The sequence below is a fragment of the Schistocerca americana genome, chromosome 3 (assembly GCF_021461395.2).
Source record: "Schistocerca americana isolate TAMUIC-IGC-003095 chromosome 3, iqSchAmer2.1, whole genome shotgun sequence".
Taxonomy (NCBI): domain Eukaryota; kingdom Metazoa; phylum Arthropoda; class Insecta; order Orthoptera; family Acrididae; genus Schistocerca; species Schistocerca americana.
The window spans coordinates 51,410,791-51,429,249 of NC_060121.1; the positions used below are offsets into that span (position 1 = coordinate 51,410,791).

The 18,459-nt window shown below is 46.9% G+C and overlaps 1 protein-coding gene across 1 annotated transcript in view; it reads left to right on the forward strand.

Annotated features, from left to right (window-relative positions):
* LOC124605289 (proteoglycan 4-like) overlaps positions 1-13,718 on the forward strand; it is a 171,502-nt gene extending 157,784 nt beyond the window's left edge. Inside the window, exon 2 of the mRNA XM_047136869.1 lies at positions 13,336-13,718. Within this exon, the coding sequence (XP_046992825.1) occupies positions 13,336-13,718 (383 nt within the window). The remainder of the gene's footprint in view (positions 1-13,335) is intronic.
* Positions 13,719-18,459: the final 4,741 nt, after the last annotated feature.

The window sequence follows — 18,459 nt, forward strand, 5'->3', positions numbered from 1 at the left end:
AGCCACTAAAAAGAGACACACTCAATACGGAGCCCTGCGGAACCCCATTCTCCTGGATAGGGGAGGGGGGGGGGGGGGGGGGGGGGAAACTATGAGAGGCACCGACTCGGACATGGAAAGTACGGAGCGACAGGAAGTTTCGGACAAAAATCGGGAGTGGTCTCTGGAGACCCCACTCATACAATGTGGCAAGTATATGATGTCGCCAAGTCGTGTCGTATGCTTTACGTAAGTCAAAAAAGACAGTAATCAGGTGTTGCTGTCTGAAAAGGCTGTTCAGATAACAGGCACTATGGATAAAAGATTACCAGTGGTAGAAGGACCCTTGCGGAAGCCACCCTAACATGGAACCAGCAAGCTATGTGACTCAAAGACACAACCCAACTGTGGAAATACCATATATTCCAGCAGCTTACAAAGAACGTTGGTGAGGCTGATGGGCCGATAGTCATCCACATCAAGAGGGTGTTTACTGGTTTGGAGCACCAGATAGATGGTGCTCTCCCGCCATGGCTATGTAAAGACGCCATAATATCAGATCTGATTGAAGATGATGAGAAGATGTCGCTTGCAGTCAGATGAGACATGATTAATCATCTGGCTGTGGATGCGATCATGCGCAGAAGCTGTGTCAGGGCAACATGCAAGGACACTGAGGAGCTCCCACTCTGTAAATGAGACGTTATAGGATTCACTGCAGCGTGTAGTGAATGAGAAGAGGTTCCCTTCCAGCCTCCATCTGAGTATGCGGAAGGCTGGGGGTTAATTCTCCTGCGCAGAGATCGAGCAAAGTGCTCGGCAATCGCATATGCGTCGGTAATAACTCGCCATTTATGGTATCATTGGGTACAGCTGTTGGGGCCTGGTACCCAAAAAGACGTTTGATCTTTGCCCAGACTTGGGCAGGTGACGTGTGCCCCCAATGCTGGAGATGTATCTCTCCCAACACTCCTCCTTCCATTGTTTGATAAGGTAGCGTACACTAGCATGGCGCCATTTAAAGGCTATGAGGTGTTCCAGGGATGGGTGCGGCATTGCCGCTGTAAAGCTCGCCGACGGTGTGGTCAGGGGGCTACAACCAGAAGGGTACACGCCGGCCACACCACAATGGACTGGCTACCGTGCTGGATATCAGGTGCAAAGAAGTCCATGGTGGAAGGCCACCTGGCAGGATGGCCATTGCTGGGAGTCCTGATGCCCCTTGGCACACATGGAGAGTTAACGGCCAACCCATCAGCAGAGCGATCTCTGTGTGTGGTCAGGGACTACAACCAACACAGTACTTGGCGGCCCCACCACAATGGACTGGCTACAGTGCTGGGTATCAGGTGCAAAGAAGTCCATGGCCATCATCGACACAGAAATCGACACTGATAGTGCATGGTGGAAAACGCACCCAAGAAGGTGTCCTCGCCCAAGAGATGGAGAATAAGCAGGACTGCAATGCGATGACAAGAAAAAGATCTCCGTGCACTATGGACACAATGCACCTTGTAAGGCGCCCTTCCCCAATTGGCTAGATCCTCTGGAAAATTTTGAAGAGTGGAGGTCAAACCCCGCAGGGGCCCATCATAAAGGTCAAAACGTGTGGAACTCCTTTTAGTTGCCTCATACAAAACGAAGGAATACCCCGGGCCTATTCTAAGCCCCAGACCTGCAGGGGGGTATGTTATGGGTGAATGGTACAAAGATAAAAGAAAATAAGAAATGGATGTGCAACAAAGTAAGTAAGTTTACACTGCTTGGGATTTTATAATGCTCTAGCTCACCTAGCCAACAATATGCAAGAAACCATACAGGTTAAATGGCTACAAGAAACACAGAAAATTGGCCTTAGAACACCATTTGAAAAACAATATTAGGCTGCTCTAACAGATCACTGGTGTGTTGATGGTCCGTAGTGTCCATCATTTTAAATCCCCACCCCTCGTGAGGCGTTCTCCTCACGGTCCGCACCCACGGGTTGGCTGTCGGTGAGATTCTGGCGACGGCATCTGTAGTGGCTACGGTGTAATTGCCTCGTCCGCCCTAGTCATCTGTATGTTGCCTTTGCTAAGCGTCTTTTTAATTAGACTCAATGCTGGTTCCCACGCCCTGAGGTTGTAGCCGCAATCTCGTTTGATGACTCCATCCCTGGTAAGAATTTCGATAGCCTCTCTAACGACACTGTCCCAGTATTTGGATGTCTGTGCCAGGCCCCAGGTATGTTGGTATCCCATTTCGTGATTTTCGCACAGACAGTGCTCTGCGACCGCTGACTTGTTGGGGTACCCAAGTCAAGTGTGCCTCTGATGTTCTCGGCAACGATCTTGAATGGTGTGCACTGTCTGTCCAATTCAAGTTTTCCCAGATTGACATGGAATCTAATATATGCCAGCCATCTGCAAACCGAGATCGCCTTTGACACTTCCCAATAATGCTTGTGTTTTATTTGGTGGGCAAAAGACAGTACCTACTCTGTGTTTCCTCAATATTCGTCCTACTTTCCCAGATAGTGTGCCAGTATACGGTATATAGGCAGTGGCTATGTCTTTCTCCATGACTTCTTTCGTCTCCACACGCTGTACTGTAGAGGTGAGGCGTAGAGCGCTTCTGATCTGCCATTCCGAGTACCCGTTTTTCCGAACACAGTTTTGAGGTGTGCCAGCTCTTGGGGAAGACACTCTGCGTCAGAGATTGGTTGGTTGGTTGTAGAATGGACCAAACTATGAGGTAATCGATCCCTCCGACCTTAGAGTCACTAAAACCGATAAAATACCACGTTAGGAGAGGCAACTACAATGCCCATAAAATGAGAACTAAGGGACGGAAGGAAAAAGGTGGAAGAAGATGTGAGGGAAAGAAAGTGACTAATGACAGGGGCGGGAAGGAAGAAGCACAGGAGACAAGAGAAACGCTCAATACATAACAGAACCCGTAACGAAAGGAGTGGGAAGGCAGAGGGCTGGGGTGAACCACCAAGCCCAGTTGAAGCCAATCCACTCGGGACGAAAGTGGGAGCAAGAGGGCCTGTCATCCCCTCCACTCACCGATAAGGTAGAAGGTCCCTCCCTTAAATAAAGTGATAAAAACCCCCTTGTCACGAATAAAATGTAAACAATATCCGCCGCTGAGGCATGGTCAGCAACACCAGGGGTATCGTGTCTGGAAGGCTAAAAGTCCGTCGCAGAGTGGCTAAGTTGGGGCAGTCCAATAAGATGTAAGCCACAGTCAACCACAACGACAGTGAGGGGGGTCCTCACGACGGAGGAGATAACCGTGAGTCAGCCAAGTATGGCTGATGCAGAGCCAGCAAGGACAACAGGCTTCTTATGAGACGCCCAGGAGGAGGACCGCCACAGAGTTGTAGAATCCTTAATTGCCCTGAGCTTGTTTGGCGAAGAAAGAGTGATCCATTCTGCATCCCAAAGGCCCAAAACCTGACGACGTAATGCTGAGCAAAGGTCTATTTCCGGAATGCCAATAGCAAGAGATGGCCTGGTAGTAGCTAATTCAGCCAGTCGATTGGCAAGTTCACTGTCTGGATCCCAACATGGTCTGGGGTCCTAATGAAAACCACCGAGCATCCACATTGAGCGAGGAGAGAAAGGGAGTCTTGGATAGCGATGACCAATGGGTGGCGAGGGAAGCACTGGCTGATAGCGTGCAAACTGCTCATTGAGTCACTATAGATAGTGAAGGATAGTCCTGAGTAGGAGCGGATATGGTCCAGTGCACGCAAGATGGCAACCAATTCTGCAGTAAATCCACTACAGCTATCTGGTAAGGAACAAAGTTCCGTGTATCACGCATGGCTGTAAACAAAACCAGTGCAGCCATCAACCATGGAGCCATCAGTATATATCACTTCTGAACCCTGAAAAGAACTGAGGAGACAGGAGAACTGGTGGCGAATAGCCATCGGAGACTCAGAATCCTTTGAATCGATTGAGAGATCAAGACAGAGTTACGGACGAGAGACGCACCACGGAGGGGTACATGCGTGAGCAGTGAAGAGAAGTGGTAAAGGCAATTGCTGGAGCTCAGAAAAGAGCGACTGAATGCGGACAGCTATGGTAAGCCCACATCGTGGCCACTGCTGTGGCAGGGTGATCTCCGTGTCTGGATAAAGAAGCCCATAGTTAGGGTGCTTTGGGTTGCAACAAATGCAGAGCATATAATATATCAGCTGTTGCTGGTGCAGTGGTGGAATCCCCATCTCTGCAAGAAGGCTAAGTACGGGGCTAGTCCGGAAGACACCAGTCGCAAGTCAGACCCCATAGTGGTGGATGGGGTCTAGTATCTACAGTGTTGAAGGCGACGCAGAACCGTTGACAGGACTTCCATAGTCTGAACGAGACTGGACCAATGCTTGATACAATCGCAGGAGAACACAGCGTTCTGCACCCCAGGTGGTATTGCATAGAATCCGAACAAAGTGAGATGGGAACGGCACATCCTCTTCAGCTGGCTAACAGAGGGAGCCATGTCAACCGGGCATTGAAGACCAGACCCAAGAAGCGATGGGTGTCGACCACCTCGAGGGCCTGGCCATCGAGGAGCAGTTCCGGATGGGGATGGACTGTACGGCGACGGCAGAAATGCATTACAAGTCTTGGCCACCGAAAACTGAAAGCCATGGGAGAGAGCATATGAGTGTGCCTGACAGATGGCCTACTGCAGCGCCCATTACAGAGGAGGCAACGTAGATACAAATATCGTCAGCATACGAAATGGGGGACCAACAGCTATCACCAGGCCATTAATGGCTATGAGAAAGAGAGGGACACTCAGCACAGAACCCTATGGAACTCCATTTTCTTGCCCATGGGTAAAGCTGTAGTAGGAGCCAACTTTGACCTGAAAAGAGTGACAAACAAGCAAGTTATGGATGAAAACGTGCAAAGCGCCATGAGGGCCCCATTCGTGAAAGGTGGTGAGTATGTGGTGGCGCCAGGTGGTGCTAGAATTTATGCAGATCAAAGATTGCTGATGGACAAAAGCTGACCAGATAGCAGACTTCAGGTGGACCAAGTTGTCAACCATAGAGCGGCCACAGCAAAAACCACTTTAAGTCGATGACAAAAGGTCACGGGATTCAAGCCGCCAACTCACCATGCATTCAAGGAACTTGCAGAGGGTGTTATTAAGGCTAATTGGACGGTAGCTATCCAACTGAAGAGGCGGCTTCCCTGGCTTCAACACCAGAACAACAATGCTTTCCTGCCACTGGGTAGGAAATACCCCCACACTCCACAGACGGTTGAAGAGGGTCAGTATATGATAGTGGCCAACTACCGATAAGTGTTGGAGCATCCGGTCCAGGAGTCATGTCAGGACAAAGGGCGAGGGCGCTGGCAAATCCTCATTCGCTGAATGGGGCATTATATTGTTCTGACCAGCATGAAACAAAAGACAAAGGCAGTCGTTCTTAACGCTCTTTCAGGAGAAGGAATGTGGGCGGATACTGAACCAATGCAGAAGCTTGAGCAAAGCTTAGAGCGAAATTTCCTGCCACGAAGTCCGGATTGGTAAGGGCAACATCATGCACAGAAATTCCTGCAACTCCAATGGGAGGACAGTGGCAAAGAATTCGCCGGTTTCGCCCAGACTTGTGAAGAGGGGGTCTGGGGTCCTATGGCAGCATCATTCCCAGAAAATCCGTTTCTGAAATTTGATTAGGTAGCGGGCCCGGGTGCAGAGTTGTTTAAAGACCGGAAGAAGAGCAGTAGAAGGGTGCTGCTTTAACTGTTGAAGAGCACGGTGGTGGTCTTTTATGGCTGCAGCAATTTCAGGAGTCCACAGTCCACCGAGGGTCCAGCTTCCGGCAGGGGGGGGGGGGGGGGGGGGACCTGAAGAAGGGATTGCTGAAACAGCTGCTGAAAGGATGGAGGCAGTCAAAGTCTGAGTAGATTCATCAACACTGTCGTGTGGCAATATGGGGGGGGGGGGGGGTATGGGAGCAGAGGAGAAGACACCCAATCAGCCTTAGATATGGTCCACTTGGGAGGGTGACAGAGCGAGAGACACTGAAGGAACGTCAAAACAATCGGGTAATGGTCGCTGTCACATAAGTCATCATGGACACCCCACTGATTGGAGGGAAGAAGGCTGGGACTGCAGATGGAGAGGCCAATGGTTGAGAAAGTGCCATGTGCCACACTAAAGTGTGTGGGAGCGCCTATGTTTAGTAAACAGAACAGATTCAACTGTCCTGCCCGGGGCAGTAGTCGTATGACTACCCCAAAGAGGGTTGTGGTCATTAAAGTCCCCTAATAACAACAAGGGAGAAGGGATTTATTGAAAAAGGGTGGTGAGGGCACTGGATGTGGGCGGCCTGTCAGGTGGGAGGTAGAGATTACAGATTGTGATTGGAGTGGCCAGATGGACACTGACAGAAATTGCTTCCAGAGTGGTATGGAGGGGAACCCATTTACTAACAATGTCCTTGCGGACCAAGGTGAACACACCACCAGAAGCCTGCAAGGGGCCAATTCAGTTCCGACAGAAAGCATGGAACCCACAAAGGGTGGGTGAGTAAGAATTGACAAAATGGGTCTGCTGGAGCGCAATACAAGTGGCAGAGTAGAAAGAAAGAAGGGGCTGCAATTCTGGAAGGTGACGCAAATATCCATTACAATTCCGCTGGAGGATTCTCAAGCGAGAGTCCAAAGTGGAAGCGAAAGGACCAGAGTCGGTCACGCCACTGAGTCGCTATCCATCACCAATAAGGATGGGGTAATATCCATATAGGTGGGGTTAGAGTTGGTTCATTGACTGTAGGAGTGGAAGGCTGCACCTCAGGGGGGGTACCAGAGGGACCTTGCCTTTGTTCCTGCGTTTCTGCTTTTCTCTTGGGAAGGAAGAGAAGGGTAGACTTCAGCAAGGGCAGGCACAGAACTACACCAGCCAATCTTGGCGCCCACCGGCTGAGGATCGCGCTGCTGATGTGGAGCAGCAGATCACCTTTCACAGGGGTGCCAGGAAGAGAAGTCCCCGGAGGGAGCTCCAGTACCGGCAGCTGCCAAAGGAAGGGACCACTTCTCCAATGGGGTAGGGGGAGCTGCGCCCAAAGGGGTGGGTATGGGTACTGAGAGGGAGGGGGCAGGGGGAGTGGGGGGGGGCCGAGGAGGATGAAGGCATGGGGTGAATGGGGTAGGGCTGGGATGAGGAGGGGCTATGAGGGGGAATGGACGCAATTGAAGCAAAAGTCGAGGTCATAGACAAGAGGTGGAGCCAGTCATATTTTTGATGAGCGTCAGTGTAGGTGAACCCATGTAAAGTTTTGTACTTTTGAATCCTTCTTTCTTTCTTTCACAAACACCAAGCATTCTGTTCATTACAATTTACACACATTGGTGGGGGACCACAGCCACTCCCCTCATGAAGGGGGCACCCACAGTCACCACAGAGAGGATCAGTGGTGCAGCGGGAAGACATGTGTCCAAACCTTAAGCATTTAAAACATCTGTAGTGGAATGTAAGGTTTTACGTGACATCAATACACCATTACCTTGACCACCTCTGGGAGGAAATCCCCCTCGAAGGCCAGGATAAAGGTGCCCTTAGCAATGCATTCGTTTGGAGGGAACCCCTCGCCTCTCGAGGTTGGCACAGAGTTCCTCGTCAGTTTGCAGAAGAAGATCTCAGTGGAAAATAATGTTCTGTACTGAGTTCAAAGATTGGTGGGGTGTGATGGAGACTGGGACATCACCGAGACGGTCACAAGCACGCAGGGCGTCAGATTGGGCAGCTGAAGATGTGTTGATGAGCAAAGCACCGGACTGCACTTTACTCATCGATTCAACTTCGCCATACTTATCTCCAATTGTCTGCACGAAAAACAAAGGCTTGGTCGTGGCAATACTACCGCCATCCGTCCTGGTACAAACCAGGTACTGAGGGAAAGGATTCAACCCAAACCAGCGAGCTTGACCCTCCTCCCAAGGGGTGGTCACGGAGGGGAAGGCCTAGGGATCAGGAGAAGTGTCACGTCTGCTACCACTCTTAGAGATGACCACAGAATGGTCAGCATAGTGAAGCTTTTGTCGCTCCTTGCACAAGGTGTCCACCCTAGTACCACCCACTCCAATTATGGGCTGACTCCACAGGTGCCACCCAGCCACAGCAAGATCTGTCTGGCACGGCAGCCATTACCCGGAGTTCTGGTGCCCCAAAACGATGAGCATTGACTCCTGGGCATACACGAGGCGTTAACAGATCAGGTAGTAGTAGTGTGATACCTGTGGTTTCAGGGGCCTCAGCCAAGTGGGTACTTAACAGCCCCACCACACGGACTGGCTACTGTGCTGGTGACCTAGCAGGAGGGGGGCCAGGGTGCAATGGGAAAGGGGAGGGGGGAGAGGAACCTGCACCATGGAAGCTAGGTAGGGAGTTCATCCCCAAATGGCTCATACTGAACGGAAAATTTTGTAAATGGAGATCAATCCTCAAGGGGACCAAAAACGCCGGAAAGGACATGGAAACAGCAAACTGAACAATAGCACAGACCAGAACAAATCTAGGAGGATAGCCAAGTCAACATAGCGAAGACCACTGAGAGGGAAAAGAGGGGGCAGGGACGAACGAGCAAGGATAGGGAGGGAGAGGGAGGGAGAGGAACAGGGATGGTACTGCAGCCTTCAAAGGAAAGGAAAGGAAACTGCAACAGCTCGGGGCCCCGTGCACACCACACGTGTACCTACAAAAGGACTGAGACCCCTGGAGGGCTGCGTCAGACATGGTGCGCGCCCTGTGCACCAGTGTTTTTAACACTCTATTCCTCTGCGCTGGGTGGTGGCAGGTATCCACATGCAAATACAGGTCAGTGTGCGTTTTCTTCCTGTATACCCCTTGGTCCAGGGTGCCATCCGCTCTTCTTTTGACCATGACATCCACAAATGGTAATCTTCATTCTACTTCGGTCTTGATAGTGAATTTCATGTTCGGATGTACAGAGTTCAGGTGTATAAGGAAGTCTGGGAGCTTGTCCCATTCATGGGGCCAAATCACGAACGTGTCATACACATAACGCAGAAAACAAGTACGTTTCCATTTGGATGACGCCAAAGCTTCCTCCTGGAAGTACTCCATATAGCAATTCGCGGTCACAAGTGGGAGTGGCTCCCAGTTGCGACTCCTCTTGGTTGTCCATAGTATTCTCCATTAAAGAGAAAATACGTGGAGGTCGGAACGTGCTTGAAAAGGTCGGTCGTCTTCTCGTCAAATTTCTGTGCAATGAGCTAAACTGACTCTCGAAGAGGAACCCTAGTGCATAATGAAACAACGTCGAAACTCACCAGGATATCTGAGTCTTTCATCTTGAAGCTGTCGAGACATTTTACGAAATCACAGAATTACGAACGTGATGAGGGCATTTACCCACATAAGGGCTTAATTTGGCCAGCAAATATGTAGGTGCCCTAATGTTGCTGACAACTGGGCGTAACGGTCCCCCTTGGCAGCAACTTTAGTGCACCTACATATTTGCTGGCCAAATACCTGGCAGGATTACTAAGCCCTTATGTGGGTAAATGCCGGGAGAAACTGAAGAATCACAAGATTAGACTGACTTATCTGACCTGCAAATAGTATTACAATATAACAACAGGGAATCAAAACTGGGTTAAAGTTACTTATTGGATACCTCCCCTCCTGTTGAAATCGTAGCCATGGTGACAAGGATTTGTAGCACAGCCCTTAGTCAAGGTTACGTTCTAAGGTGGCGATCTGGTTGAGATGGCAAAGCCAAGTAATGAGAGAGTAGAAAACATGTTTGTGGTAACAAATTGACATGTAGCGAAGACTAATGTCTACATCTGTGCCGCATTGAAAAAATGGAAGGGGTCCAATACGCAACTTTTAGGCAAAAATGTGAGTATTTAGATGAAACCGTAACAGTCAACCTAAATGAGAACGGAAAATGGTAAAATAGAGTAACTGAAGAATAGCTTCAAATGAAACCACATACAAAAAATAGAACCAATAACGAGCACAATCAGGAACAATTGCATATCATCGTCTGGACATCTCACGAGAACACCAGAGAAAAGAATTAGTACAAAAGTAATAGAAAAGTTGTGGAATCGTAAGAGTAATTTTAAATAGAAATTAAGGAAGATACAATTATGCAATTAAAAAAAAATACTGGGAGACAGGCAAACCAGACTGCAGACGATCAGGAGAACAACAACAAGTTTGATCCCATAAGAATAAAAAAATATACGAAAGAATAGAGAAGTATTGACCGGACAGGAGAGTAAAACACCCTTTGTGTAACAAATTATAACACTCCTTGAACAACGACTGTGTTATTAATCACCTTACTGAATTATTACTGAACAATTGCGTTGCAGAACACCAACAAATTCTATAAACCTTTCTAAATTTGATGGGAGTGGTTCAATGAAGTCTGTAAGATGATGATGTGATGATGATGGATGATGATGATATAGCCGATGAAACCGGTAGAATATAGAAATAATTCATGTAATCTCAGCTTTTTATACAGTGGCAGAAGGGAGTGCCATGAGCAACGTACTAAACATTCTGACAGGAGGGAGGGTGGAGGGGCGTGTGTGAGGAAGTGTAGTTGGAGATCATTTCTTTTTTACGCCTTTCTGTAACAATTCGAGAACAGACGACTAGCAGAAATGCATATAATTAAAAAATTAAACAGCTTTATATATATGCTACATAAATGTTTTATTCTGTTTTTGGTTTTGTTTTAGCGAAAAGAGGGAGAGAATATTGAAAAATATCGAATGAAACGCTGACCCTATAGCTTAGGTGTTTCACGAAGGCCAATCTGAAGTTAAAGCGTGGTATTGCCACCACGCCATCCCCCACGAACGCATCTTGGTTGTGTGTGGTAACAGACTGATCCGTTCCACAACCCGAGCTTTATTATGTTACGTTGGAAGGTCACAATTTGATTGATAGCTCGCGAAATCAACGAATGTGAAAGTTAACATCCCCCAGGCTTTGGCTAAGCCATGTCTCGGCAATATCCTTTCTTTTAGGAGTGCTAGTTCTGCAAGATTCGCAGGAGAGCTTCTGTAAAGTTTGGAAAGTAGGAGACGAGGTACTGGCAGAAGTAAAGCTGTGAGGACGGGGCGTAGAGTCGTGCTTGGGTAGCTCAGTTGGTAAAGCACTTGCCCCCCGAAAGGCAAAGGTCCCGAGTTCGAGTCTCGGTCCGGCACACAGTTTTAATCTGCCAGGAAGTTTCAAAGGCAAATAGAGTTTGTGGTAACAAATTGACAGGCAGTGAAGCCCAGTGTTTATATCTGCTCCATACTGAAAAATTGAACAGGTTGAAATACGTAACATTTACCGACAATGAGGCAGTTCCCGTGCTTGGTGCATAGGATGTATATATCGAATTGTTCGTCTCGACTTGCCCTACACCACTGTGGTACGTTGTGAAAGCTACCGTTTACACCCCGCGTACCCCGCAATATGGTAGGCGCCCGTGAAAGGGAGAGGCATTACAGAATTCTCACTGACGTTTAGCACTGGCTGCGCTTGAGAGGCTTAACAAAATCCGAGTTATTTAGTCACTGTTTAAGGCATAATATTTCCAATCACGGACGACAATGCTGCAACTACGTTGTAGTAAAGACGTTCTTAAGCTGACTGTGATCATCCGCTCAGGCGTAAGATGAACTTTTTTGATGGGTAGAAAATAAAAAGCTCCTAACGTATCTAAATTACGAAAATATTTCTAGGAGATTATTACTATTATTATTATCGTAAACACAGAAAGCTTCTAATACTGAATAGTTCCAACATATTTTTCAAATACTAGCATTAATAAGTGACATCATGCTGGTAGTTATTATTTTAATAAAACATTTACAAAAACGAAATTCAATGTAGCTCTCGTGATTTTAAACAAAATTGTTCAAAGAAAGTTTGTATAGCGAGGGTATAATGTAGCCCTCCACGGGAGGGGAATTACTAATATCTGTTTGCATTCATGGATAACACGATTTTGAGATGAATTATGTGCTGAATAAAAAGTCGGCACTCCAGATTTTATTAGCTACTCAAGACGGTGACCTTTTCCTATATTGGATAATTCGAGTTGAGAGGGCGGTAGATGGAAATGCCGTGTGGCTAGGACCGCCCGTTGGGTAGACGGTTCACCTGGTGGCAAGTCTTTCGAGTTGCCACTTCGGGGACTTGCGCGTCGGTGGGGAAGAAATGATAAGACAACACCCAGTCCCTGAGCGGAGAAAATCTCCGACCCAACCGGGAATAGAACCCGGGCCGTTGGGTATGACATGCCATCGCGCTGACCACTCAGCTACCAGGGGCGGACAGTGTAGCTGATTATTTGGGCGGACAAGAGAGCGATGATTAACAGCAGTATAATACTACGGCTCCTCTCTCATGTCCAAACAAGTTGCGTTATGCAAGCAATGTTCACACAGTTGTCCAAACAAGTTACGATATGTAATCGAAGTTTACGAAAACACTCTAACGAGCGAGGTGCCGCAGTTGTTACACGCTGGACCCTCAGTCAGGAGGACAACGGTTCAAACCCGCGTTCTGCCATCCAGTTTTAGATTTTCCGTGGTTTCCCTAAATTGCTCCAGGCAAATGCCGGGACGATTCCTTTGAAAGGGCACGGCCGATTTCCTTCCCCATCCTTGACACAGTCCGAACTTGCGCTCCGTCTCTAATCATGTCCATGTCGACGGAACTGTAAACGTTATCTTCCTATCTTTCTTCCGTCCTTCCTTCCTTCCAGCAGATCTATTCCAGCGCTGTTGCATACTTCCGCTAGAAAAAACAGTGAATGAATGAAAGAAGATTGTTCAGAGCGCTAGGGCACTGCAACAGAAATGAACCATAGTCCTCCTTCGCCCTTCTTCATTGCTGGCAAGAACGTGAAATTAGTAAGAGCAGTTTAAATTTATTTCCACGTTTGCGTTGTGATAAATTTTTTCGTCTTTCACGTCATCACTACCCGGCCCATACTGCCTCCTATGATACCCCTCCCCCCCCCCCCCCCCCTGCCTCCCGTTTGATCCACCTCGACTTCTCAATGAGTAATACTGCCCTAAAATATACGTGAGTTTAATAAAACATTTAGAAAAAGGAAATACGATTTAGCTTTCGCGATGGTTTATCACAAAGAACGAAATTTATATCCGTTCACTGTCTTCCCGAAAATGCTGAAAACACTATGCCACGTTTCCTCGGTTTGCAATCTTTCCTTCTCACAGCCTTCACCACAGACCTTTGGAGTTAAATGGTTAAGAATTTGGAAGTCAATGACAGAAAGCAAATCTCTAATCCAAAAATAAACAGTGCAGAAATATAAGTGAGTTCACTTACCGTGACTGCTAGCTCCAACACCAGCAGCAGCAACACCAATCCCACCACAACAAGCAGCACCAACACCACCAATACCACCGCAACCAGCAGCACCAACACCACCAGCAACCCCAACACCTCCACCGACAACAACGAAAACACCTCCACCGACAACAACAAAAACACCTCCACCGACAACAACAAAAACACCTCCACCGACAACAACGAAAACACCTCCACCGACAACAACGAAAACACCTCCACCGACAACAACGAAAACACCTCCACTGTCAACAACGAAAACAACAACAATAAAAACTGCAAAGGCAACAAAAATTGCAACAACAACAACAAACACCCCAACAACAGCGAAAACTACTCAAACAACACCAACTCCTCCAACTAACTCGAGATAGCACTTCACAACTTCGGCAACCAGCAAAGCAGGAAGAATGATTCACAGCTCTTCCTTTCGTCTGTCGCAGCCGTCAGCCTGATTACGTGACTCGCCAGCAGCGCCTCTCGTGGCGCCTCAACCACCGACCGTCCGACAAATTGGCTGCGTATCGGTGTTTTGACCGACCGACCGACCGACGAACTTTCACTGTTGGGCGCGTCGCACCACTCGATAGCCGACCCAACAGATTGTGTCGAGTGTAGCGCGATCGTGCTGGCCGCCCGACTAAAATTCATGTTATGTCAAAGCACACAGAATTAAATACTATTCTAATATACATGTGGACGTCCGAGGAGGATGAAACTTTAAGGACAGAGTTTTTAAAGACTGCTGATGTATTCGCGGCGATGCAAGAGATGAAGCACCTGTTTCATTTTTTAACGAATACATAATGGTTTCTCTATGTGCAACACGAGGTTAAGTCTGTCGATCTTCTTTATTTCTGTTTTTAGGTTTTATTTCCGATACTTATCGGAAATGAAATCTAAAAACCGAAGTATCGACATTCCATGGACGTTAATTCATAAAATATACTTGCTCTGCTATGTATTTTTTTTTTCAATTCTAACAGTCGCTAAATGCTTCATTTCTTACGCATCTGTTATATTTATTAGATGACGTGCGCCGACATCATGTGTAGTCTTTCTTCTTCGAATATGAGTCTCTGAAATTTACAGGTCATCTTGTTGTGCTACATCCATAAACAAATTAATAATGTTTTCACGAAAGTCTTTTGCTGTATTTATTTTGCTTTACCACGATGTATTTTCTCAGTCACCTATAAAACACGTTGCACGTTTCAGGAACAATATTAGTTAATAATTGTGGCAGCAGAAGAGCACTGCCCGCATCTCGTGGTCGTGCGGTAGCGTTCTCGCTTCCCACGCCCGGGTTCCCGGGTTCGATTCCCGGCGGGGTCAGGGATTTTCTCTGCCTCGTGATGGCTGGGTGTTGTGTGCTGTCCTTCGGTTAGTTAGGTTTAAGTAGTTCTAAGTTCTAGGGGACTTATGACCACAGCAGTTGAGTCCCATAGTGCTCAGAGCCATTTGAACCAGAAGAGCACTGAATCTTACGCCTGCTGCCATTGGCGAGAAATTGTAATATACGTAGATAACACTCTCTTCCTCGGAGTTCGCAACCTCTGTCAGGACTGCAGTATTTTCCCTTAAGAATGATTTTATGATGTTCAGCAGTTCCGAAATGCACGATTCACCCGTTCTGCCATTGCCACTATTTGCCCACAGCTATCTCTCGGCTAGTTTCCTTGTTACCTGTAAAACAGGCAAAGCAAACCCCGTTTTTGCTTCTGTGAAAAACTAAGCGGGATCCTGTAGGGCAAACACAATGAACTAAACATAAAATAAACAAATAACGACAGCAGGTCCGCACTATAATCGCTGAGTTCAGTCTGTCGGGACGTGTGTAGGGTGCCACGGAATGGGTCATTTGTCAGCCGATAAATTGGTGCGTGTGAAGGGGTGTTACATAATCCTTAATGTACGCAAATAAAGTTCGTTTATACTTGAACCAATGACAAGTGCGACTTCCCTGCTTTCCGACGCTGAGCTGCCTCTGTTTCCTTTACCTGGTCTCTAATGATAGCCAACACAGCCGGATGAATGTTTTCGTTCTGGCACAAATTTTAATTACTTCCTGATGAACAGCGGTGAATTGTTCGCAAAATATGGCGCACATGTTTTTAGTGACACCACGTTCCGTGGGCAAATTATGGTATCCATGTTGTTGTTGTTGTTGTTGTGGTCTTCAGTCCTGAGACTGGTTTGATGCAGCTCTCAATGCTACTCTATCCTGTGCAAGCTTCTTCATCTCCCAGTACATACTGCAACCTACATCCTTCTGAATCTGCTTAATGTATTCATCTCTTGGTCTCCCTATACGATTTTTACCCTCCACGCTGCCCTCCAATGCTAAGTTTGTGATCTCGTGATGCCTCAGAACATGCCCTACCAACCGGTCCCTTCTTCTTGTCAAGTTGTGCCACAAACTTCTCTTCTCCCCTATTCTATTCAATACCTGCTCATTAGTTACGTGATCTACCCATCCAATCTTCGGCATTCTTCTGTAGCACCGCATTTCGAAAGCTTCTATTCTCTTCCTGTCCAAACTATTTATCGTCCATGTTTCACTTTCATACATGGCTACACTCCATACAAATACTTTCAGAAACGACTTCCAGACACTTAAATCTTTACTTGATGTTAACAAATTCCTCTTCTTCAGAAACGCATTCCCTGCCATTGCCAGTCTAAATTTTATATCCTCTCTACTTCGACCATCATCAGTTATTTTGCTCCCCAAATAGCACAACTCATTTACTACTTTGAGCATCTCATTTCCTAATCTAATTCCCTCAGATCTGGACAAATATTAACTCCTATTTCGTAGCTGGAGGAGTTGGGTTAAAGTTTAACATCCTGTCGACAACGAGGCGGAGTACAAGCTCGGAATATGGAAGGATGGAGTAGGAAGTCGGCAGTGTTATCTTTCAAAGGAACCATCCCGGCATTTGCCGCAAACAATTTAGGAAAATCAGGGAAAACCTGTACCTGAATGGCCGGACGCAGGTTTGAACTATCAATCTCCCGAATGCGAGTCCAATGTGCTAACCACTGCATTACCTCGCTCGTTAATTTCGTAGTAGTTTCGAGGAACGGTTCTGAGGCTACAAGCGAACTGTTCAGTATTCAAATCCTTCAACGCTGCAGTCAGAAGCCTGTTATGAGATATCGAAATCTGCTGCTGCGAAATCTAGTTTTTCGAGCTCTTTCTCTCATTCAATTATTGTCTGAGTCTCATTGTCAGTAGAGGACCCTACAGATGCTCCGGTTTATCGACCGACCGATAAATTGTGCGTGCATAGCTTGTTGCCCGACCGACCGACTAATTGTACGAGTGTTGCTTGTTGATCGAAAGACCGACCGATTTTTCGTTGCGGTCGGTTGGTTAGGTAAGACCAGCAAACAGCCGCGACCCCCTCCCCACGCCCCATTTGCCCTACAATTTGTGTAGTGTGTAGTCCGCCGTACATCGCCGTCAGTGTTTCGTGTGTGTGCCTTCGTTTGTGTGTGGTGTTGTTCGCCGTCACGCCACCACCGTTCACGTGCCGTCGCCATCATCCATGTTCTGTGCACCGTGTCGCCTCGTGTTAGTGATGTTTCTCGTCAAGCGTGAACGGCTCCATGTTTTTTCGATTTTTAGTGTCTACATTTTTTGCCCATCGTTTTTACTGTCTACTCTGTGCCACCTGTAAGTACTACTTGTTGTCAAACTCAAGGCCGAAGAGCGGCGTATTGTGCTGCTGACAGCCCGCCTTTGTATAAGGTGTTTAAAATCACAATAAAGAAAAAAAAGTCCGCCGTGCAAACCGCCTGACAACAGTTCCTTTTCAGTCACCACGCGCGAGATTCAATTCAGTCCAAATGTGGCTAACGTGACAGTGTGCGAGGCAGAGTTTCTCGAAAGTTTTCGAGTCTTCAGATGTCTGTCTAACATGTCGTGCGAGCAAAATAGCAGTAGAGAGGTAAGCAACGAAGCGCTTCTTTCATTTTTAACGAATCCGTAGCATGTTCATGTGGCAAACAGAGAAAATTAAAAGATACACACTGTTGTGAATAACTGTTAGTCGTCTGTCTGTTTCTTGGTTTTATTTCCGATACTTTTTGGAAATGAAGTCTGATACCCTTAAATAGACAGACTGGATTTTCATTTCATTTCCGATACGTATTGCAAATGAAAACTAAAAACCTAATTACAGACAGTCGATGGACCTTTATTCATTAAATGCACGAGGTTCATCATCAGAAGTGTCACAAAAATGCAAGCTATCGTCACCCCTTTCTGCTGTGAAGAGCAAAGTGAAGGACTTTTCTTGAGTTCTAACACCTGTTACGTGCTTCATTTTTTATGAAAATGTTGCTGAATTTGTTACATAGTATGCGCCGTTGCCATTTGCAGTCTTCCTTCTAATTTGTAATGAGTTTCTCGAACTTACAAGGGGTATTATTAATATTACATACGAACATAAATTCATAAAGTTTGCATGAATATAATTTATTTCGTTTTCGTTTCGATTTTGCTTTATCACGAATACTTCCTCATGCCATTACTAATCACTTTGCAGGTTTCAAGAATCATTTTAGATAATAATTGTCGGGATTAATTGCGCTGAATCCGAGTTCCTCGTAACTTCCGCCAGTGGCCAGAAATCGTGATGCAGCTATCGTTTGACGACGTTCACGCGCTCCGAAGAGCATTATTCATCCACTCTTAAATAATTCCAAAACTTTTCGGGTCCCAACTCCGTAAGTAACACAGCGTAGGTGCATTTGGTCCATTGCATTATCCATTTCACTACCCACAGCTTTATCAGGGCTTTTTCTGGCCTTGTTAATTCGACAACAGCCAAGCCAAATTCGAATTCTTTTCCTGTGGAATACTAAGCGATATCTCATAGAACAGAACGTCACAACCAGCGCTAGGAGCTGGGCGGCGCTGAAGTTAATCAGTGTGGACTGCCTTGAAATTTGTCGATAGGTCGATAAAGTGTGTGTGTGTGTGTGTGTGTGTGTGTGTGTGTGGCTAGTACAGCAGTTGATGATGGGACAGACTAGACCTGCATGACCGAGTTATCGAGCACAAAATGCGAGGTGTGCTGAGAACAGCCTAACTGGACTGCCTGC